At 40.0% G+C, this 24940-nt stretch overlaps 1 protein-coding gene across 2 annotated transcripts in view; it reads right to left on the bottom strand.

Annotated features, from left to right (window-relative positions):
• PIAS1 (protein inhibitor of activated STAT 1) overlaps positions 1–13647 on the bottom strand; it is a 121851-nt gene extending 108204 nt beyond the window's left edge. Inside the window, exon 1 of one of the 2 annotated variants that reach the window (XM_019948859.2) lies at positions 13552–13647. In XM_019948859.2, coding sequence (XP_019804418.1) covers positions 13552–13575 — 24 coding nt within the window. In that variant the 5' untranslated portion in view covers positions 13576–13647. The remainder of the gene's footprint in view (positions 1–13551) is intronic. The other variant, XM_019948848.3, reaches the window with a different exon arrangement.
• Positions 13648–24940: the final 11293 nt, after the last annotated feature.

The following is a 24940-nucleotide window of genomic DNA, read 5'->3' as shown; positions in this document are numbered from 1 at the left end:
TCTATTTTATACATATTACACCACCACCACACCCCCCACCACTTTCCCCCGTTGGTGTCCATACGTTTGTTCTCTACATGTGTCTCTATTGCTGCCCTGCAAACTATTTCATCTGTACCATTTTTCTAGGTTCCACATATATGCATTAATATACAATATTTGTTTTTCTCTTTTTGACTTATTTCACTCCATATGACAGCCTCTAGATCCATCCACATCTCTACCAATGACCCAATTTCGTTCCTTTCATTCCTTTTTATGGCTGAGTAATATTCCATTGTATATACGTACCACATCTTCTTTATCCATTCATCTGTCGATGGGCATTTAGGTTGCTTCCATGACCTGGCTATTGTAAATAGTGCTGCAATGAACATCGGGGTGCATGTGTCTTTTTGAATTATGGTTTTCTCTGGGTATATGCCCAGTAGTGGGATTGCTGGGTCATATGGTAATTCTATTTTTAGTTTTTTAAGGAACCTCCATACTGTTCTCCATAGTGGCCATATCAATCTACATTCCCAGCAACAGTGCAAGAGGGTTCCCTTTTCTCCACACCCTCTCCAGCATTTGTTGTTTGTAGATTTTCTGATGATGCCCATTCTGACTGGTGTGAGGTGATACCTCATTGCAGTTTTGATTTGCATTTCTCTAATAATTAGTGATGTTGAGCAGCTTTTCATGTGTATAGCATTCTGTCTTATATTCAAGTCTTTAAGCCATTTTATTTTTGTGCATGGTGTGAAGGTGTGTTCTAACTTCACTGATTTACATGCAGCTGTCCAACTTTCCCAGAATCACTTGCTGAAGAGACTTTTCCCCATTTTATACTCTTGTATCCTTTGTTGAAGATTAATTGACCGTAAGTGTGTGGGTTTATTTCTGGGCTCTCTATTCTGTTCCATTGATCCATATGTCTGTTTTTGTGCCAATACCACACTGTTTTGATTACTGTAGCTTTGCAGTATTGTCTGAAGTCTGGGATGATTATGCCTCCTGCTTTATTCTTTTTCCTCAGGATTGCTTTTGCAATTCTGGGTCTTTTATGATTCCATATAAATTTTAGGATTATTTGTTCTACCTCTATGAAAAATACCATTGGTAATTTGATAGGGATCACGTTAAATTGGTGTATTGCTTTGGGTAGTATGGCCTTTTTAACAATATTAATTCTTCCAGTCCAAGAGCATGGGATATCTTTCCATTTCTTTGACTCATCTTCAATTTCCTTTACTAATGTTCTATAGTTCCCATCATATAAGTCTTTCACCTCCTTGGTCAGGTGTATTCCTAAGGTTTTGGGGGGTTTTTTGGTGTGATTTTAAAAGGTATTGTTTTTTTAAACAACCCATTCAAAAAATGGGCAGAAAACTTAAATAGACATTTCTCCAAAGAAGACATACAGATGACCAAGAGGCACAGGAAAAGATGCTCAACATCGCTTAGTATTAGAGATGCAAATCAAAACTACAATGAGATATCACCTCACACAAGTCAGAATGGCCATCATCAGAAAGTCTACAAACAATAAATGCTGGCGAGAGTGTAGAGAAAAGGGAACCCTCCTACACTACAGGTGGGAATGTAAATTGGTACAGCCACTATGGAGAACAGCATGGAGGTTGCTTAGGAAACTAAAAATAGAGCTACCATATGATCCAGCAATCCCACTCCCTGGGCATATAGCCAGAGAAAAACATGGTTCAAAAGGATACATAAACCCTAATGTTCATTGCAGCACTATTTACAATAGCCAAGATGTGGAAGCAACCTAAATGTCCACTGACAGATGAATGGATAAAGAAGATGTGGTACATATATACAGTGGAATACTACTCGGCCATTAAAAAGGATGAAATAATGCCATTTGCAGCAACATGGATGGACCTAGAGATTATCATACTAAGTAAGTCAAACAGAGAAAGACATGTATGATATCACTTATATAGGGAATCTTTAAAAAAGATACAAATGAACTTATTTACAAAACAGAAACAGACTCACAGACTTAGAGAACAAACTTATGGTTACCAGTGGGAGGGTTGGAGGGGGAGGGATAGACTGGCAGTTTGGGATTGATGTGTACACGCTGCTATATTTAAAACAGATAACGAACAGGGACCTACTGTATAGCACAGGGAACTCTGCTCAATATTCTGTAATAACCTAAATGGGAAAATAATTTGAAAAAGAATAGATTCATGTATATGTATATCTGAATCACTTTGCTGTACACCTGAAACACAAGGTTGTTAATCAACTATACTCCAATCAAATAAATATTTTAAAAATAAATACAATTTTTAAAAAGGTATTGTTTTTTACATTCCTTTTCTGATATTTCATTGTTAAAGAAATGCAACTGATTTCTGCATGTTAATCTTGTATCCTGCTACCTTGCTGAATTCATTTTTCAGTTCTAGTAGTTTTTGTGTGGAGTTTTCAGGGTTTTCTATATATAGTATGTCATCTGCACATAATGACTATTTTATGAGGTTATATTTTTTAAACTTCAAATTTTACTCATTGTAATAAAGTTAGCTGCCCAGATATGACAGAACAAAATCCCAAATAAAACGTAAAACTGAGAAGCAATCTGATTGAGCTTCACATTAAAAAGCTCCAATTTAAATGACAGGATACTCCAAGTCACCGTTTTCCAAACTACGTTCATACGGTTAATAGATATTCAGAGTAATAGGGTGCTGGGGAAAAACTGGTCCAGGAGGGACTTCCCTGGTGGTCCTGTGGTTAAGACTTTGCCTTCCAATGCACAGGGTGAGGGTTTGATCTCTGGTCAGGAAGCTAAGATCCCACATGCCTTGGGGACAAAAAACCAAAACAACCAACCAAAAGCAATACTGTAACAAATTCAAATAAGGACCAAAAAAAAAAACAAAACGGTCCAGGAAATTCAAGAGTCTATAATTCCCCATCATGCCCTCCCTTCTCAAATAACATTCACACATTAAAGGTCCTAAGAAGTCTAGCAGAAGAAGTATGTTAACTTTGCATCCAACATTTTACAAATTTCCTTGGCCACAAAACTCTTCTTTATTAATATCATTTTAAAATCACTGTCATCTCATTTCTTAGCACTTCACAAAAAAAGTATTTTAGAAAAAATTACAAGATCTTCAAGTTTTCCATTTTACATCTGTTGTTCTAGCAACATTATTAAAAGCATCCCCTTCCACTCTTAAAAGTGTCCCACTTTGGTTGATAAATTATATATGGTCACTCTAATACTCTAAAACTAAACACAGGGACTTCCCTGGTGGCACAGTGGTTAAGAATCTGTCTGCCAATGCAGGGGAAATGGGTTTGAGCCCTGGTCTGGGAAGATCCCACGTGCCGCGGAGCAACTAAGCCCGTGTGCCACAACTACTGAGCCTGCACTCTAGAGCCCGCAAGCCACAACTACTGAGCCTGCGTGCCACAACTACTGAAGCCTGCACGCCTAGAGCCCATGCTCCGCAACAAGAGAAGCCACCGTAATGAGAAGCCTGCGCACCGCAACAAAGAGTAGCCCCTGCTTGCTGCAACCAGAGAAAGCCCGTGCAGCAACGAGGACCCAACGCAGCCAAAAATAAATAAATTTTTTAAAATAAAATAAAAGTGGATAAGATGGTAAATTTTAAGTTATGTATATATTACTATAATTAAAAACTTTTAAAAAGAAAACAAAATTTTTAAAGATTTGTCATTTAAAAATAATAAATTACTTAACATATATCAAAATATTAAATTAAAAAGACTATTCCAAGACAAAAAAAATTGTAAAAATAGTCATTATTTTACATTTTTGCACATCTGTTTAATGTCTGGTTTAAAAAAGACAGCCTCATTTTCATATCCACTTTCACATTCAATCTGCATTAGGTTGTTTTGATTGAAGTACATGAAGAAAATTCAGCATCATGCAGATATGTAGTGGAAAAAGATGGCATATTTCAATAGCTTTCTCAGATAACTGTGGATATTCTTTGGTCCTCTACCAAAACTCAACAAGTGGCAGTTTCTTAAAGGCTGTTCCAATATGGAATCTGAAACCATATCAATGAACATTTCCTACTCTGATATACTCAAGCCCGTTGGTTTGTCTTACATTTCCAATGGATCTTTTTACTATTTTGCAATACCATGCATTGATTATTTAGAAAGTATTGGTTCAGTGAGTTATGCAGTTCTTCCAAATGTTGACCCTTTCACTTTACAACTTCAATATATAACATTCATTAATACCACCCGGGAGACTTCCCTGGTAGCGCAGTGGTTACGAATCCACCCGCCAGTGCAGGGGACACGGGTTCGATCCTTGGTCCAGGAAGATCCCACGTGCCGCGGAGCAACTAAGCCTATGTGCCACAACTACTGAGCCTGCACTCTAGAGCCCGTGCGCTGCGACTACTGAAGCCCACACACATAGAGCCTGTGCTCCACAAGAGAATCCACTGTAATGAGAAGCCTACGCACCACAACGAAGAGTAGCCCCTGCTCACTGCAACTAGAGAAAGCCTGTGTGCAGCAACGAAGACCCAACACAGCCAAAAAATAAATAAAATTAAAATAAAATAAAACAACCACCACTGATCTTATCCAAAAAAAAAAAAAAAAAGTCAAGTATTGGGAAACTGTCAAGCTCAAAGCGGCAAACATAAATCTTCCAAAATTTTATTTTCACTTGAAAGCTGAAATTTTATCATTAGCAACAAATATTGTCAGTTTGTCTTGCTGTGACAGGCTCACTTGGTTTAGTTTCGAGAAAATGTCTGCCGAATACCCAAGTCTTTATAACCATACTTTGTCAGCCATTCTTTCAAATAAAAATGGTATCCCATTAAAAAAGTAGCTAGTTCAGGGCTTCCCTGGTGGCGCAGTGGTTGAGAGTCCGCCTGCCGATGCAGGGGACACGGGTTCGTGCCCCGGTCCGGGAAGATCCCACATGCCACGGAACGGCTGCGCCCGTGAGCCATGGCCGCTGAGCCTGCGCGTCCGGAGCCTGTGCTCCGCAACGGGAGAGGCCACAACAGTGAGAGGCCCACGTACCGCAAAACAAACAAACATAAACAAGCAAACAAAAAAGTAGCTAGTTCAGCATGCCAACTCAAACAACTGCACAAGTTCTTTTTCTTGAATTAACCATCATCAGATTTGGTGTTCAGTAAAAGTGGTTTACAGGACTTTTCATCACACAAAATATATTTTAAAACGTATTCAAGAATTGAGACATAATGAAATTAATAAGTTTTATTGCTTCATCATCTTAATTCCAAGTGCATGATGTCATAAACTAGTACAGTTTAGTGTTACTGCCTTAATTCATGTAATTTTACCCACCACTGATTTTACAAATGTCAATATAGCAAATAATGTCTTACTTCTATTGAGAAAATAGTTTTGACCTGCAGGATCCCCAGAAAGAGTCTGGAGAACTACCAGAGTTCTGGGAAACACACTTTGAGAACCACTGTAATAGGTGGTGCATTACTTGGATGATTAAGAAACAAATATTTTTAGTACATATCCCACTATAACAAGAGTGTTTAAATAAATACACACATTTATATGGTGATATGCTCAAACCAACTGATAATCTGGTATTTCACATACAGTCGGAACTCAAACATATAATGAACGACAGAATATGATACTTCCTGAATAAATAACAAATAATTACCAAATACCTACTATAAGCTAGACTCTGACCTAGGTGCCTCTATGTTCTCTTTCTTGGGTAACTCACAGAAGCCCATAGACCAGACTGATGATTTTAATACATGAGAAAAATATTTACCCTGAAATCTTTCAGATCTTAAGATTAGACCTACATGGCTACAAGAAAAAGTCTTAAAATTCACCATAATGCATAAGATAGCATGTTTAAATTCTATTTTAAGCACTATGCCATGAAGCTAAAAACAGGCTTGCTCACATTCAGAAACCCAAATACAAAATGAATTGCTTTGGCTGTGTACTGCCAGCACCCCATAAAGAGCCTACATTCATTTCTCCTCAAGCCAAACAACCCTTACCTGTTACAGTTTTCATTCCTATTTTTAAGTGAGACTCCAATATTAATATTATAGGAGTTACATTCAATGTGGCAACTATTTTTTTAAAAAAAAATATAGGAAACCATCAAAACAAGTTAAGAACTTTTAGACATATACACTGATAAATTCAAGAGGTAAACCTCTACAAACATACATATGAAATATTTGCACTGTAAAAAAGAAAGAGACCATCTCGTTTTGGCACATGTCATGGAAAGAGCTTCAATATAGTATACAGTTAAGTGAAAAAAGTCAAAGGATACTGTATATAGTATGATTATGTATAATAATACATATACATTCATTCAATAAATATTTACTTACTGAGTTCCATGTATGTCCCTAATTTGTTCTGAATCTAGACATACACACATACAATAAATTATGAATGTTATACAGACATACATAATTAAATGTCCAAAGAAAAATGAATAGGTCAGACACAAAAGACTACATATTATAGGATTCCATTTATACGAAATGTTCAATACAGGCAAATCTATAGGGACAAAAAGTAGATAGCGGTTGCCTGAGGGTGGGGTGGGTTGTGGCAATGGGGTGATAGCTGAAGGGTGCAAGATTTCTTTGGTGGGGGGGGATGGGTAAGACAAATATTCTGAAACTGGTTGCGGTGATGGTTACACAACTTTGTGAATACATTAAAATACCATTTAATTGTGCACTTAAATGGGTGAAATGCATGGTATGCAAATTATACCTCAATAAAACTTATGCTCTCTCCTTCTCAAAAAATAGAATAGGTACCAAAGAGGTTGCAAGGGGTAAGGAGTGGGTGGGGTGAAGATGAAGGCCTTTAAAATTTTACTCTACTTACTGCTGTAACATTACAATGAGAAATGTAAAAGGTAAACCTAAAACAGTCTTTCATAAATTATCTGGATTTAATGTTATTCAAGTTCATCTACGCAGCAGCCACGAAAAAACGTATGAAGATATGACCCTATCGCCGAACATTCACAATTTAGACTTGTCATATAAACATGTGCAAGTGCCCCCTCGCTAACAGAAACAAATCTTGAATGTAACTCATTTCACGAATATATCTTAGGCACCTACTGTGTCCACAGGGTAGGGATGAGGGAAAATGGAGTGGTGTACAAAGCAGAACACTAGTCAAAAATAAAAAAGCAAACTAACAGTTCTGGCTTTAAGTTAAAAACTTTTGCTATACAGTGGAGGAGACAAAACAGACACACGAAATGTACTGGAGTCAGACTATAGAAAATCTTGAATACCAAACTGAGAGCTAAGACTTTATCCTGTTTTCAATGGAAAGCCAGTGGAGTGACAGGATGAAAGGAGTGTTTGGGGAAAACTGACCTGGCAACCAAAGGGGGGAAACTGAAAGCAGAGAAGAATAGCAGGAAAGGTAAGAAAGAGATGAAGCTTTTAAAAATAGGAACATATATTAACAGTCCTGTGAAAGTTATTGATAATTCAAAGTTACTAGTTAATGTTCAAGGGGTTTATGTTTGTTTTGTTTGCTTGATCTAATGTGAAGCAGAAAAGGAAAAAAGGTGATTTCTTCATTTTGATGAATTTTAGAAGTTCATGGCTAAGAATGAAGGTTTACCAGAAAATTCTGAGGGGAGTAGGGGCTTAGGGAGTTTTTATTCACGTGCTACCACGAAACCAAGAGTAGAGGGAATCAAAAGCAATTGGGAGTTCCACAATTTTTAACATGGAAGAGGAAGTAGCACTCAAACATTCTGCAGTAAGAATAGCAAAAAAAAAAAAAAAGCATAACAATTAGTACTATTTCTGAAATTGATAGGAAAGGACAACTAAGTATTTTTAAGTATCTCTATCACCTATTTCTGAAAAATCCTAATGATACAATTTGTTATATAAATGCTAAAGATTTAGGTGAGGAACAAATTTAACATATCAAATTTAGAGTATGATCAATTTCATACCCTTAATTTCATCAGCTGTTCCTTCTACAGTGCAGTACTTTCAGATGTTGCACAAATAATATTCTTAATTCAATTCACACATGCATTTATTAATTGATTTAACCCATAAAGGTTCTTAAGATAGAAAAATGGTTTCATTGCCTATGTAACCTCCTTTCTCTAACAGCCTCTCCAAAACAATGTTACCTACCAATCTTACACTATGGCAACACTTTGCTTTGAGATTAAAAATATGGGTAAAGCAAAAATTCTCATAATCTATTTCATACTTTACCAAATGTTCTGATTCAGAGCATTTATATAATGTTTACTGACAGATTTACAGGAACAGAAATAATAAAGGTATAAACAACGAACAAATCAAAAATTACTTTTCACTCACAACACTTGACCGAATCAAAATCTTATTTGCACTGTTCCCTGAAGCACACAAAAAAAAGGTCTGTAGAATAAATATATTTAGCTAGAATAAAACATTTTCAGGGGATTCCCTGGTTGCACAGTGGTTAAGAATCCACCTGTCAACTCAGGGGACTCAGGTTCAAGCCCTGGTCTGGGAAGATCCCCCATGACGCGGAGAAACTAAGCCCGTGCGCCACAACTACTGAGCCTGCGCTATAGAGGCCGCGAGCCACAACTACTGAACCCCGTGAGCCCAGAGCCCATGCTCTGCAACAAGAGAAGCCACCGCAATGAGAAGCCCGCGCACCGCAATCAAGAGTAGCCCCTGTTCGCCACAACTAGAGAAAGCCCACACGCAGCAACGAAGACCCAACACAGCCAAAAATAAATAAATAAATAAAATAAATTTTAAAAAAAATATTGCAAACTTTTCTATCAGGCTGTTTGTCAAGACATTGTTTAAAATAGCAAAAAAGAAAAAAAAGTGGAAGTAATCTGATTGTCCAATGATAGGGGACTAGCTGAATAAAATACAATGTTACCTTTCAAATGATCATATAAGCCTATATTTACTAACCTGGAAAGACAGCCATGAAAATAGCAGATTACAAATAAAGAGTAGTACAATCGCTCTTTTGTGATGTATATACATATGCATTTACTCACAGAGGGAAAGTCTAAATGGATACCCAGATGTTAACCATGATATTTCTAAGTGCTGGGATTATAGGTGCTGTTTATTTTTGTGCTTACTTTTCAGTATTCGCTGAAACTTTCTCAAGTAAAATGATATTTGCAAGAATTAATGTCTATGATTCCAACTAACAAACTCAAAAATCTTCCTTGCAAAAAGCCCAAGGAATATCCAAAAATACCCTGGCATAGAGCAAGAGGGAAAGTATTAGCAACAACATAGCTAGAATTCTTTGTGAGCGAAGCACCCTAGAGGGCTCCAGGACTGACATGGCACCTTTAATGCAGCCTACAGTACAGGATTTTGAAATCACAAGACCTAGGCTCAAGTCCCTGCCACTTTTATCTGTATGACCTTAGGCTAGTCACTTACCTTTTCTGGGCTTACTTTATTGGTAAAAGGAAGATATTACCTGCCTTTACTACCTTAAAGAACTGATGGAAAAATCAAATGAGATAATGTGATACATTATGAACTGCAAAGTACCATATAAGACATTATTCAAACATAAAAAAAAAAAACAAGGTCCTTAATGCCAGAGCAGAATACTTCAGAACACACTGCAATTCTATGAAGTAATGAACCAGAGGTTTGTTTGTTTTTAAAGGCTATGTCTCATCATAAACACTGCAGTTTTCCAGAAATTTAGATAATTCTTCCCATCCCTACTACAACTCTAAGACATTTTCTTTTCTTATCCCTAGTTACAAGCAAGAAAGGGTGCAAATTACACTGAACTCAAAAGCCTCAGCAAGAACCCTGGAGTAGAATGTTGATGGAGTTCACCAGGAGAAACCCAAGGTTAATCAGCTATGGACTCACCACTAAGCACTACTGCAATCAACAGGGATTACAAGAGACTCTTTGAAGAGAAAGACAATACAATTATCCAGGAGAAAACGGAGGAGGAAAAGGAGATATTTCAAAACAATTATATGAAATACTTAAATATTAAAGTGTTTTACAAATTTTTAAATATTGTTCATAAACATGGTGACTTAAAACAAAAGCCATCTAAATGTGGCACTTGAGAAAAGCAACTTATGGAAATTCAATTCAAATTCATGAATAAATTGTCAGATTTACTTGCTTCTATCTGAAATAAAAGCAGACAAATTACACCACAAAGATCAAAATTAAGTGGCTAGTTCTTGAAAACAGAGGCAGAATATGACAACAGAATTTACTGACATGCTTATACAGATACTACTTTTAAAGGTATGGTTTTTAAAGTATGATTTCTCTTCCCCTTGAATTCCATTATTTACTCCACTAAAATGATAATGAACTTCTTCCTTCCCACTGTTCCTCCAGTGAGTTAAAAACGGCAATATAACGCAATTTGACTTTTAATGCAAAAAAATTTGTAATTTTTTTTTTAAACTACTTTAAGAGGAGCTACATGAAGCTGTCAGATTAACTTCCAAAATCATCTGGCCATCACACCCTCCTGCTTTTGAGTTCCTAAAGACAATAAAATGCTCACTCTCTACATTCTTACAAATGTCATTTATGGGTATTCCCCTAATGAAAAATTAAACCTTTCATAAACAAATTAGTACAGAGAACTTTTTGATATGTCTGACTCATAATCTAATTTTTATTGGCAATATCTTTAAGTGTTGCAGCTTGCACAATTCCTACGGGGGTACAGATCTATCCATTTTTCCCATCTGATCTTGCAGATCTGTTATAGATTTAAAAGGACTCACTAAAATGGGTCATGAGGAAAAAAATTATGAATACAATCCACAGCAAAATGAAATGTGGGTTGTAAATTAAGATAACAAAAGTCACTATTTACTCAAAGCCTCATAGTTGGAAATCCATTGGAATACTTTTGTATTCACCTACAACTTTGAAAAATCTGAGTTTTTCTTAATTCTTACTCTGACCTTTCATTCCTTATTAGGAATAAGTGCTACTTATCTCCAAACACCACAAAAAACAAATAAACAAAATACCACTCAGAAAATATAATTTCAAAAGGAGTATCTTCCAAAGCTTACTGCACAGAAAATTACATATACACATTCTTAAATAACTATGGTAGGCGTTTCTAAGATCATCTCCTCCCCTTCAAAAAAAAAAAGAGCAAATGTAACCACAATCAAATATAAACATGTTTAACACAGCTATTACTAACTAAGCAATTTATCACAGCTCCTCAAAGTACTGGGCACACACAATGACAGATCAGTATGTCAAGAGCAGTTATCATAAGCTGGAGAAAAAAACTGTACAACAGAACATAATATTAGAAAAAAACTCCTTTGGAAAAACTCAAGTAGATTTTGGAGAGAGCAAAACAGGAGACCAATTTTAGAAAAATAATGTTTCCCCCCAAGTGTTTAGCGTTCATCTGATGCAGGCTCATTTTTGTGAAGAGAAACTTTACCTAACAAGACTCACACCAGGGATCTGATCTATCCCCAAAGGCACTTTCTTAAAATGAGAAAGAACAAAGGAGGAAATCTCCCAGCATGTGCTTTCCATACCAGTTTCTTTGGACAGCATCAAGAGTGACAACATAGCCAGCACAAGCTTTTCAGCTTTACTCTGTAGTCCACGTAAAACAGAACTGATTAGCTATCATTCAAAAGGATTCCTAGCAAAATAAGTATTAGAAGGCAAAGATCACAGCAACATAGTGACTACATTTTAAAACTACAGAAAACATGTATCTTAAAGTTGCACACTTTTTTATTTCAAGAGTTAATTACCTCCAAATACTCAAATTTCTAGGGCTTTTTCATTTCAGTCAATAGTTTGAAACTGGAAAAAACGAAACCATCCATTCTAAATCTGCTCTCCCTTAATTTGCAATTAGAAGTAAATTAAAAAAGAATGACACTCAAAGACAGAGCCTAAATATACAAATTTTGGAATGTTAACATTGAAAAACTATTGGGAAAAACGATCCCTCAGCGAAGGTTTCCACTGAAAAACTCTCCAGAAACAAACCTGGCGTTTGCTTGTTCTAGGAGTTGTCGTTTCATTATAACCGTGATAATTCTTTAAATAATTTTCATTAATTATAAAAAGACGACTCTCCCCAAAGATTTACAACTGTATATCCCGATCTCCACTCTGACAGAGATGTCAGTTCTCTGGGTCAAGATTTAACCAACTACTCGGTTCACACACAGGAAGCCACAGAGAAGGGAATATCGCGTTCACAGCCTCGAAATAATACGCGTTAGTTAAAAACTGCTTGCTACTGAACCAAAATTAATCAAGCGGAGCCCCATTTGTCACAATCCAATCATAAGGGTTCCACCCCCCCTCCCCCAACTGCTTGTGTAGTGGCATATCTGCTTCGGTAAAGAAGCCATCATCAGGTAAAGATTGGGGTGGGAGAAAAAGCGGGGAAAAGGGGGCACCCTTTCATCCAATTTCGCGAGGCGAGAGCAATTGGTACAGTTGAGAGGAAGGAAGGAACGTTCTATTTATTGGGGGTTGAAGTAGGATGAGGGAAACATTTCGTTCAAATCAACATGGCCAGCAAGATGTCCCTACAAACAAAAGGCAACGGGGGGATATAAACACTAACCATTCACCTCCATCAGCTATAGCATCGCCATCATGGTGTGTGCAGAGACCCCCCGAAGGCTCCTCTCACCCTCCACACCAGCCAAAAGGAAGAGACGAAAAAGAAGGGAGAGTAGCTGCTTCCCACCACCTACCACTGCTTCCAAATACACACCCTTCGAGGGGGTTTCTCCCCCCGGTTGCCCGGAATCAGAGAAAAAGAGTACCGTCCCGCCCAGGCAGACTCCCCCGTCACCCCCCAGTCGAACCCCAAAGCCAGCCCGGGGTTCACTAAACTTTACTGGAGCTTCTCCCCCACATCCCCACGCCATCGCCCCAGGATCGCGCTCCCCACAAACGGGGCACCCCGGGCGCCTCCTGACAGGCGGGCAGCCGGGGAGAACCAAGTCCGGGGCGGGGGCGGCAGGGAGCCCCGGAGGGGCGGGGCGGCAGGAGCCAAGTTCCCGGGGGTCTGAGGAGAACGCCTGACAGGAGCCCGGGACTGCAAAGGAGGAAGAGGAAGCGGCGGCGGGGAGCTTTCCCAATGCCCCCAACATGAACACCCTGCCCCTGCCCCCGCTCCCCACGGGGGGCGGGGAGGCTGCCTGGAAGGTGAAGAAGCCGAGCCCCGGGGACAGCCGCGGCCCCCACCTCCCGACTCCCTATCTCTTCCCCCGCCACCCCCGCCAGAGGCGCCCACAACAATAACACGCTGGGGACGACCCGTCAGCGCCCCCGAGGCACCCGGGGCCCGCGGCCCGCCGCTGCCGGGCCCCCTCGGCTGGGGCCCGGCGCGCCGCTCCTCTCTACAACTCCAGGCCCGGTTGGAGTCAGGCCCGAGCAGCCCCCCAGGGTCGGACGCATCCCCCCTGGCACCAGCGGCACAGTCTCCGTGGCCGAATATTAGAAGTGAATTCGAGCTGCGCTTTACCTTTAGTTCCGCACTGTCCGCCATCTTGCGTCTGTCAGCGCAAGCGCAGTGAACATCGCCGGGGACCGCCGCTAAACCCGCCCCTCTAGCCAGCCTGGCCCCGCCCCGGCCAGTCCCCTCTCGCCCCTCCACCTCCCCGGCCCGCCCCCGGCCTCCGCCCCGCTCCGGGGGCTCGCAGCCCCGCCCCGGGCACGTACAGCTGCGAGACGGGCACGTACCATTTAAATAATGGCGCCAACCGAGGAGGTTTGACAGTTACTCCCCCCAGGCTCCCCGCCCCTCCTCCTTGCCCGGCTGGCGCCTCCGGGAAAAGGCCGGAGAGGGAGGGCTTCTGGCCTGAGCCCCGCCCCTCCGCGGCCTGCGGAACCCTTCTGCAAAGCTTCGATGCCTACAGTCACAGGAAAAAATAATACCTCTCTCCCCCAATCAGCAAGTCCTTTTCAGCACCTGCTACCTGCGAGGCTACACGTGGGCCGCAAACAACAATACGTTATATTTAAGGATCACTTGATGACGCATTTCCAGGTTTATTTGCTCAGATCCTCCTGGTGACGATGCGGTGAGGTAGGCAGGGAAGAGATTACAATTCCTGTGGTATATGTATGTATTCAGACATAAAAGCTCAGAGAGGAAAAGTGACTTGCCCAAGCTAGTACTTAAAAGAGGTTGCCTCTAAGACAAAATTCTGAAGACGTTTATTCATTAACTTATTTGTTTTAACAAATAATTATTTAGTGACTATGTACCGGCCCTGTTTCTAAGGGCTATATATACATTGGGAAATTAAATACAACAAAGTTCCTGCCTCCCTGTAGTTCTCTAAAGTGGGAAACAGACAACTGAACCAATAAAGATACAATTACAAATGGTGATGAGTACCAAAAACGAGCAAACGGTCCAGTGAGAGAAAAGGGAGTTGGGAGGAGATGTACTTAATCCTGGAAGGGCTTGCTCCACGAAATTGACATTTAAGTATTCGTGATGAAAGAATTATTTCACACCCTCCCCTCTCTACTAAAATCCTCCTCCCAAACCACTGTTCAACTTTGTCTCACACCTGATGGAAAAGACATCAGATACGAACTCCTTGTCTTCTCACCACCAAAACTACTTTTATAGGCATAGTAACATTGGGGTTACTATGAAAGAAGTTTCCCTATGCCTATGAAGGCCTGTCCCTCCACCAGGGACCTGTTTTTTTTTTTCCCTCCCACGTTCCTAAGGATTTTACTCCTACAATTACCCCTCCCTCCAACATCATTACATTCTCTCCCCGCCCCCATTAGATTATTTCTATCTGCATATAAACATACTGAAGTTCCTCCCATCTAAAACAAACCTTGACTCCAAATTCGCCTCCAGAACTGCCCAATTTCTCGTCTCTCTTCACTGCATAAATTCTCGGAAAGGTTTTTCAAGAGCTCTCTACAGTGCTTGTTCCCACTTCCTCACTTCACGAAATTCACTCCTCAGCCTACTGTGATCCAGCTTTGACTTCCCTCATCAAGATCACTTATCAAGATTACTAATGATCCCCAGGTTTCCAAAGCTAACTGCCAATTCTCTATCCTTATCTAAATTGACCTCTCAGCAGAATTGCAAACAGTTGACAGCTTCCTTTCTTTTGAAACACTTTTCCCCCTGAACTTCCCTCAATATCTTATTTTCCTGATTTTCTCGTTCCCTCACTGAGCCTCATTTTCAGAATCCTTTGCTAATTTTTCCTCTTTGGCTCAATCTTTAAATGTTGCAGTGTTCCAGGGCTCAGTCCTTATACTCTTCTCTACTTTACTCTCCCCAGGTGATCTCCTTGATGCTAAGTCTACAAACTGATGACTCTCAGATTTCTGTCCAGCCCAGACCTCTCCACCAATACCCAGATTCACAAATCCAACTGACTACTTAATATCTCTACTTCATGACTCATGGTCATCTCAGATCCATAGCAAAAGGCCTTGATTTTACCCCCAACCCTTCTTTCCCAGTATTCTCAGCGGATGGCACTTTCATCCACCCAGTTGTTCAAGCCAAAAATGTAGAAATCATCCTTGGTTTCGCTGTTTCATTAACCTCTCATAATCAATCCATTGGTCAATCCAGCTGACTCTGTGTTTCTACTACCATCACCCTACTCCAGGCTGCCATAATTTCACAAATGGACAGCTGGGAAGGCTACTCAACTGACAGGACCACATTGACTTTTGTGGCCCCAGGCACTTTTGCCTTCTAAAGACTGTGGTATATAACAGATATTATTTGACCTCCTCCCTGGTTCCTGGCACAGAGTTCCTAAAACCCTTATTTCCTGAGCGATAGGACTGTCTTTTGTTAATCATAACAAGCCCCTTTCCACCACACCTGAATTTATATTAATGAGGTGACTCAGGGTGGGGCTCTTGCGTAGTTTAAGGATGGGAGCTGGTCAATAGAAAACCACATGTGATTAAAGAGAGGTCAGTGAATAAACGGAAGTACTGGGAGGCATATCGGGAGGCAAAGTGGGGTGCCTGAAGAGGGTGTGGAAGCTTTGCATCCCCTCCCCGCCCCGTACCTTTCCCTATGCATATCTTCCATTTGGCTGTTTCTGAGCTGTTTTATTTATAATAAACTGGTAAATGTAAGTAAAGTGTTTTCCTGAGTTCTGTGAGTCATTTCAGTGAATTATCAAAACTGAAGAGGGGATTGCAGGAATCCTCAAATGTGCTCAGTCAGAAACCGATGGAACTGGTGACTGGTAGCTGAAGTAGGTGCAGTCTTGTGGGACTGAGCGCTAAACCTGTGGGGTCTGATCTTACTTCTGGAGTTACTGTCAAAGTTAAATTGTCAGATACCCAGGTGGTGTTGGAGAATTGATGTGGAAAGATTCCACATATTTGATGTCAGAAAGAACCTCAGAGTCTCTTTCTTCCATAAAAATTATATATATATATATATATTTTTTTTTTTTTTTTTTTTTTTTTTTTTTTTGCTGCACCACACGGGATCTTAGGGTCTTAATTCCCTGACCAGGGGTCAAACATGTGCCCCCTGCAGTATAAGCATGTAGTCTTAACCACTGGCCCGCCAGGGAAGTCCTAAAAGTATATTTTACATCTGCATCAGTATAAAGACTAATGTAATCCAAACAGAGTGTACTCACTTTTTCTTCTGATTTTAAAGATTTAGAATATTTTTGTGAGACCCTAAAACTATTGTGGATCTCACTCAACACTTAAAAATTAACCCCAGGAACCCTCTTGCATCGTTGCAACCCTCTTGCAATGTAAATTGATACAGCCACTATGGAGAAGAGTATGGAGGTCCCTTAATAAACTACAAATAGAACTACCATATGACCCAGCAATCCCACCACTGGGCATATACCCTGAGAAAGCCATAATTCAAAAAGAGTCATGTACCACAATGTTCATTGCAGCACTATTTACAATAGCCAGGACATGGAAGCAACCTAAGTGTCCACTGACAGATGAATGGATGAAGAAGATGCGGCACGTACTATGGAGAATAGTATGGAGGTTACTTAGAAAACTAAAAATAGAACTACCATATGACCTAGCAATCCCACTACTGGGCATATACACTGAGAAAACCATAATTCAAAAAGAGTCATGTACCACAATGTTCATTGCAGCTCTATTTACAATACTCAGGATATGGAAGCAACCTAAGTGTCCATCGACAGATGAATGGATAAAGAATATGTGGCACATATATACAGTGGAATATTACTCAGCCATAAAAAGAAACGAAATTGAGTTATTTGTAGTGAGGTGCATGGACCTAGAGACTGTACTACAGAGTGAAGCAAGTCAGAGAAGAACAAATACCGTATGCTAACACATATATATGGAATCTAAAAAAAGGAATGGTTCTGATGAACCTAGGGGCAGGACAGGAATAAAGACGAAGACTTAGAGAATGGACTTGAGGACATGGGGAGGGGGCAGGGTAACCTGGGATGAAGTGAGAGAGTAGCACTGACATATACACACTACCAAATGTAAAATAGCTAGTGGGAAGCAGCTGCATGGCACAGGGAGAGGTGCTTTGTGACCACTTAGAGGGGTGGGATAAGGAGGGTGGGAAGGAGATGCAAGAGGGAGGGGATATGGGGATATACGTATGCATATAGCTGATTCACTTTGTTATACAGCAGAAGCTAACACAATGCTATAAAGCAATTATACACCAATAAAGATGTTAAAAAAAATTAACCCCAAATAAATCATAGACCTAAATATGAGTTAAAACTATAAAACTCTTAGATGAAAACTGTGGAGTAAATCTCAATGACCTTGGGTTAGGCATAGTTTCCTCAGGTATGGATCACACATACATTGTTGATAGGAATAGTATAGCCACTTGGAATATAGTTTGGCAGTTCATTTGAAAACTAGAAATGTACTTACCATACAACTTAATTGTGTCCCTGGGCATTTTTCCCAGAGAAACGCAGGAAGTTGTAACAGAATTTTCATAGCAGCTTTATAAGAGCCCCAAACTGGAAACTATCCAAATATCCTTTAGTGAATAAATGGCCAAATAAACTGATACATCCATACCATGGAATGCTGAAACTGCACACCTCAGGTGGGATTTGATACCAGTCAAAACTCAGATTGGGTCTTGAACCCATGGGCTGGGACTCGAACCCACTGTCTTTTAATTAAAATCACTCACCTGGGCTTCTCTGGTGGTGCAGTGGTTGAGAGTCCGCCTGCCAATGCAGGGGACACAGGTTCGTGCCCCGGTCCGGGAAGATCCCACATGCCGCGGAGTGGCTGGGCCCGTGAGCCATGGCCGCTGAGCCTGCGCGTCCGGAGTCTGTGCTCCGCAATGGGAGAGGCCACAACACTGAGAGGCCCGCGTACAGAAAAAAAAAAAAAAAAAAATCACTCACCTGGTGTCAGGAGTTATGCAAACTCAGGTTCTTCATGTCTCAGCACAGAAGGAATTCAGTGAGAGGCAAAGTGATAGGCAAGAAGTAGATTTATTAATATAGGACACTTGTGAGGGATACAAGTGGGCAGGCAAGGGGGCTCTGCACCAAGAACTAAGTGGGAAAGCAGGTTTATTTAGGGAGATACACATTCCAAAGACAAACTGCAGTCAGTCTGAAAAGGCAAGAGCAGCCCCAAAATATGGGGGGTGGTTAGTTTTTATGGGCTGGGTAATTTCATAGGCTAATGAGTGAGAGGATTATTCTAACTATTTTGGAGAAGGGGCGGAGATTTCTAGGAATTGGGCCACCGACCACTTTTTGGTCTTTTATGGTTGGCCTCAGAACTGTCACAGCACTTGTGCATGTGTCATTTAGCATGCTAATGTATTACAATGAGCATATAATGAGGCTCAAGGGCTACTGGAAGTCGAATCTTCCACCGTCTTGGGCCTAGTAGGTTCTAACGAGTTTTTGTCATATTCACAATGCCTATGTCATTCCTTTTTTTTTTTTTTTTTTTTTGCGGTACGTGGGCCTCTCACTTTTGTGGCCTCTCCCGTTGCGAAGCACAGGCTCCGGACGCGCAGGCTCAGCGGCCATGGCTCACGGGCCCAGCCATTCCGTGGCATGTGGGATCTTCCCAGACCAGGGCACGAACCTGTGTCCCCTATATCAGCAGGCGGACTCTCAACCACTGCGCCACCAGGGGAGCCCCTATGTCATTCTTTTAAAGGTTGTGCCCTGCCCCCTTCCTTCCTGTCTCAATACTACTCAGCAATTTAAAAAAAGATCAAACTATTGATACACACAGCAACTTGGATAAACTTCATGGAAATCATGCTGAGTGAGGAAAACAATCCCAAAAGAATTGCATGAATTATTGCATGATTCCATTTATGTAATATTAATGAAATAACATAATTACAGAGATGAAGAAGAGACTAGTGATTGCTAGGGATTAGGGATAGAGGGAGAAAATAGTTCTTACCTGTGTCAACTTCCTGGTTTTGATATTGTACTGTACTTCCATAAGATGTTAACTTTGGGGGAGAATGGGAAAAGGATGCATGTAACTTTCCTATACATTTTTTTTTGCAATCTCCTGTTAATCTACAATTGCTTGAAAATAAAAGTACAAATATTTTTTCATATACGTTTGAAAAGTATATATATTTAAAAAGTATATATATATATATATATGTATTAATATATCAAAATTTGTGGAGAGAGGGACATCAACAAAATAGCAGAGTAAATAGATCCAAATCCCATACCACAAAACACTGAAAAGTTAACCAGAAACTGTCAGACCAACTTTATCAGAACTCTGTCGGGAAAACAAAGGTTTACAGCAACCAAATGCTTAACTTAAAAAAAAAAAAAGAAAAAAAGACAAGTTAAAAATGGTAAGAAAACTTTATGACATTTTTACTTGCCACTGCCCTACTCCCTCCCTGACTCAGCAGCAGTCTTAAAGACAGAAGCCCACCTTCCCAGGATGGAACCCTGGTCCCTAGTAATCATTGTGTTTGTCTGTTCCAATCTGTCTAGGGGCTAGCTGAAGGACTAATTCAAGGCATTTGTCTTCATTTTGCCAACTCTGGAACCCATAACAGAAAAGCAGTGGTCACTGCTTAAAAACACTGTAAGGTGAACAAATAACCTGCAACTGCATGGGGCCAAAGATTACAGTTGGTACATACAACAGACCACCTAAAGCCTGGAAGTAAAAGCGGAGGAGATAAATTTGCTAGGAAATTAGGGCATTCAGATTCAAAAGTGCTTGTGCACACAGGGCGTTTAGAAAGCTACATACATGCCTGAGACAGGATGCATGCTCAGGAAAGGCCTGAGGAGATCCTAAGATCTGAGAAGATCCTAAGATTCCACCACTGGCTGATTTACATGCTCAGTGCAACCAGGAAGTGAAGGATGAGGAAGAATTTCAAATGGCCTGGCTAAGTGTTAAAGGAATACAATGCAAAGATTGGGAAAGGTGTTTGTTTTTTTAAGTTCTCATTGTTCAAGAATATACGGGCTGAACAGAAGCTGAGGCTTCAACAATCAAGAACAGCAAACCCTCGGCAAGGGAGAGAGTTTGATTTCCAGAGATAACCCATTATAATATTCAAATGTCCAGTTTTCAATGACAACAACAACAACAAATCACACAATGTACAAAGAAACAGGAAAAAATGGCCCATTCACTGAAAAAAAAAAACTGACAAAAACTATCCCTGAGGAAGCTCAGACACTGAACTTATGATACAAAGACTTTAAAACCACTGTCCTAAATATTCTTCAAAAACTAAGGAAAACTGGACTTTCCTGGTGGCACAGTGGTTAAGAATCTGCCTGCCAATTCAGGGGACACGGGTTCGATCCCTGGTCCAGGAAGATCCCACATGCCACTGAGCAACTAAGCCCATGCACCACAACTAATGAGCCTGAACTCTAGAGCCTGCAAGCCACAACTACTGAACCCACGCACCACAACTACTGAAGCCCATGCGCCCTAGAGCCCGTTAGATGCAACTACTGAGCCCATGTACTGCAACTACTGAAGCCCGTGTGCCAAGATCCCATGCTCTGCAACAAGAGGAGCCACCTCAATGAGAAGCCTGCGCACCACAACGAAGAGTAGCTCCCACTCACCACAACTAGAAAAGCTTGCGTGCAGCAACAAAGACCCAATGTAGCCAAAAAAAAAAAAAAAAACTAGGGGAAACCAGGAAAATCACGTATGAACAAAATGAGAATGTCAATAAAGAGAAGGAAAATTTTTAAAGAAGCCAGGTAGAAATTTTGGAGCTGAAAAATTTGATATCTAAAATGAAAAATTCACTAGTGGGGTTCAAGAGCAGATTTGAGCAGTCAGAAGAAAGAATCAATGACCTTGAAAATAAGACAATTGAAATTATCCAATCTGAGGAGCCAAAAGAAAAAAAGTAATAAAGAAAACTGAACAGATTCTAAGGGACCTGTGGGATACCATCAACTGGACCAACACATATGTTATGGGACTTCCAGAAGGAAAAGAGAAAGAATATTTGAATAAATTATGATCAGAAATTTTCCAAATTTGATGAAATATATAAATCTACATATCCAAGGATTTCAATAAACTCCAAGTAGGATAAACTCACATAGATCCATGGGACATATTATAGTCAAATGGTCAAAAGTCAAAGACAAAGAGAGAATCTTGTAAGTAGTAAGAGAAAAACAATTTACCACATAACAATTATCCTCAATCAGATTAAAAGCTGATTTCTCATCAGAAACCATAGAACCTACAAAGCAATAGGATGGTGTATTTAAAGTGCTAAAAGAATAAAACTGCCAAATAAAAATTCTATATCCATCAAAACTATCCTACAAGTATGAAGGAGAGGACTTCCCTGGTGGTGCAGTGGTTGAGAGTCTGCCTGCCAATGCAGGGGACACAGGTTTGATCCCTGGTCCGGGAGGATCCCACATGCCACAGAGCAGCTGGGCCCGTGCACCATAACTACTGACCCTGTGCTCTAGAGCCCACGCACCACAACTACTGAGCCTATGCACTGCAACTACTGAAGCCTATGCTCTCTAGGGCCCGCATGCCACAGCTATTGAAGCCCATGAGCCTAGAGCCCATGCTCCACAACAAGAGAAGCCACCACAATGAGAAGCCCGTGCACTGCAACGAAGAGTAGCCCCAGCTCACTGCAGCTAGAGAAAGCCTGTGCATAGCAATGAAGACCCAACGCAGCCAAAAGAAAAAATAAAGGTGAATATAAGACATTCCAAAATAAATAAAACCTAAGAAAGTTTGTTACTAATAAAACTGCCCTAGAACAAATGCTAAAAGAAACCCTTTAGGCTGAAATGAAAGGACCATAAACAATAACTGAAAGCCACATGAAGAAAAAGAGAACACTGGTGAAGGTAAACATAAAAGTCAGTATTGGGCTTCCCTGGTGGCAGAGGGGTTAAGAGTCTGCTTGCCGAAGCAGGGGACACGGGTTCGTGCCCCGGTCCGGGAGGATCCCACATGCCACAGAGCGGCTGGGCCCGTGAGCCATGGCCACTGGGCCTGCGCGTCCGCAGCCTGTGCTCTGCAACGGGAGAGGCCACAACAGTGAGAGGCCCGCGTACCGCAAAAAAAAAAAAAAAAAAAAGTCAGTATTATTGTAGTTTTGGTTTGTAACTCTTATTTTTTCCCTATATGATTTAAAAGAGAAACACACAAAATAATAACTATAAATCTATGTTAATGGGCGCACAAAATATAAAGATACAATATATGACAGTAATGATATAAAGGAGGAGGGGCAGAGATTTATGAGAGCAGAGTGTTTGTATATTATTGAAGTTTAGTTGGTACTATTCAGATCAGGATGAAAAATAACTAAAATATGTACAGAAAAAAGGAAAGAAGAAGGGACTCAAAACAGAATACTACATAAAAATCAACCAAAAAAAAATTTTTTTAAGGCAGTAATGGAGGAATTGAGAAATAAAAAGTATATAACCCATACAGAAGATAGTTAAATGACAGAAGAAAGACTTTTCTTAACAATTATTACTTTAAATGTAAATGGTTAAGCTCTCCCATATAAATCCCTTGGTTAAACTTATTCTTAAGAATTTTATTCATTTTAGTATTATTATAAATGAAATAATTTTCTTAATTTCCTTTTAAAATTGTTCATTGCTAGTGTATAGAAATACAACTAATTTTTGTGTGTTAATTTTGTATTTCACACTGTTGCTGAATTTGTTTAACTCTTTTTTTTTTTTTTTTGCGGTACGTGGGCCTGTCACCGCCGCGGCCCCGCCCGTTGCGGAGCACAGGCTCCAGAAGCGCAGGCCCAGCGGCCATGGCCCACGGGTCCAGCCGCTCCGAGGCATGTGGGATCCTCCCGGACCAGGGCACGAACCCGTGTCCCCTGCAACGGCAGGCGGACTCTCGACCACTGCGCCACCAGGGAAGCCCTGTTTAACTCTTAAGTGGCAGTTTGTGTCATATAATTTACCACAATAAAAAATTTAAAAACCAAATAAACTTAGAGGGAAATTTATAGCCATTTATGCCTATATTCGAAAATTTTAAGGTTGAAAATCAATTATATAAGTTTCCATCTCAGGCAGACATTAAGAGACGAGCAAACCAAACTCAAACTGGCAGTAAGCAAATAATAAAAATGAGAGCAGAGATCAAATTTAAAATAAATATAAACTAGAGAAGATCAACAAAGCCAAAAGTTGGCTATTTGAAAATTTTAATGAAATTGGTTACCCCCTAATAAAACTGATCAAGAAGAAAAAAAGAAAGAAATTGTCATCTTCACGAATGAACAAAGGGTCACTACAGATCCTATAGACACTGGAAAAGATAATAAAAGAATACTATGAACAGCCTGATTCCAGTACAGCTGATGATTTAAATGAAATGAACAAATTCCATGAAACATACAACTTACCAAAACTGACTCATATCCAAGAACATGAGAACAGTCCTACATCTATTTAAAATGTTGAATCAATTATTTAAAACTTTGTTACAGAGAAAACTCCAGACACAGATGATTTCACCAGTGAATTTTCCAGACAATTAAGGAAGAAATAATAACCAATCTTAAAGTCTTCTCAAGAATAGAAAAAAGAGGGCTTCCCTGGTGGTGCAGTGGTTATGAATCCGCCTGCCAATGCAGAGGACATGGGTTCGAGCCCTGGTCCAGGAAGATCCCACATGCTACAGAGCAACTAAGCCCATGCGCCACAACTACTGAAGCCCACGCACCTAGAGCCCATGCTCCGCAACAAGAGATGCCACCACAATAAGAAGCCTGCCCACCCCAATGAAGAGTAGCTCCAGCTCACCACAAATTCAGAAAGCCCACGCGCAGCAACAAAGACCCAATGTAGCCAAAAAAAAGAATAGAAAAAGATATAACATACTCAACTCTTTATGAGGCCAGGACTGTAAGACGAAAACCTGACAAGGATATTACGAGAAAGGAGAAGTATAGACCACTCTCTTTCATTCCCATAGAGTGAAAATCTTAAGCAAAATATTAGCAAATTGAATCTAGCAATATATATATATAATATATATATATATCCATTATATATATATATATATATATAAAATGGAATATAACCAAGAGGAACTTATTCTAGGAACACAAAAAATTGTTTAACATTTGAAAACCAACCATTTTAATTTACCACATTAACAGAACCAAAAATAGAAAAATGATATGATCACATTGATAGATGCAGAAAAATCATTTAATAAAATTTAACAACTATTCATGATACTACTTCAATAAACTATTAATAGGAGGAAACTCCTTTATATGATCATAAGTATCTACAAAAACCCACAGAAAACATAGTTAATGGTAAAACATTGGAAGTATTTCTTTTGATAATGGGAATGAGACAAAGATGATAAGGTAT

This window comes from Tursiops truncatus, chromosome 2, assembly GCF_011762595.2.
Source record: "Tursiops truncatus isolate mTurTru1 chromosome 2, mTurTru1.mat.Y, whole genome shotgun sequence".
NCBI lineage: Eukaryota > Metazoa > Chordata > Mammalia > Artiodactyla > Delphinidae > Tursiops > Tursiops truncatus.
This window is presented reverse-complemented; position numbering and strand designations above follow the sequence as displayed.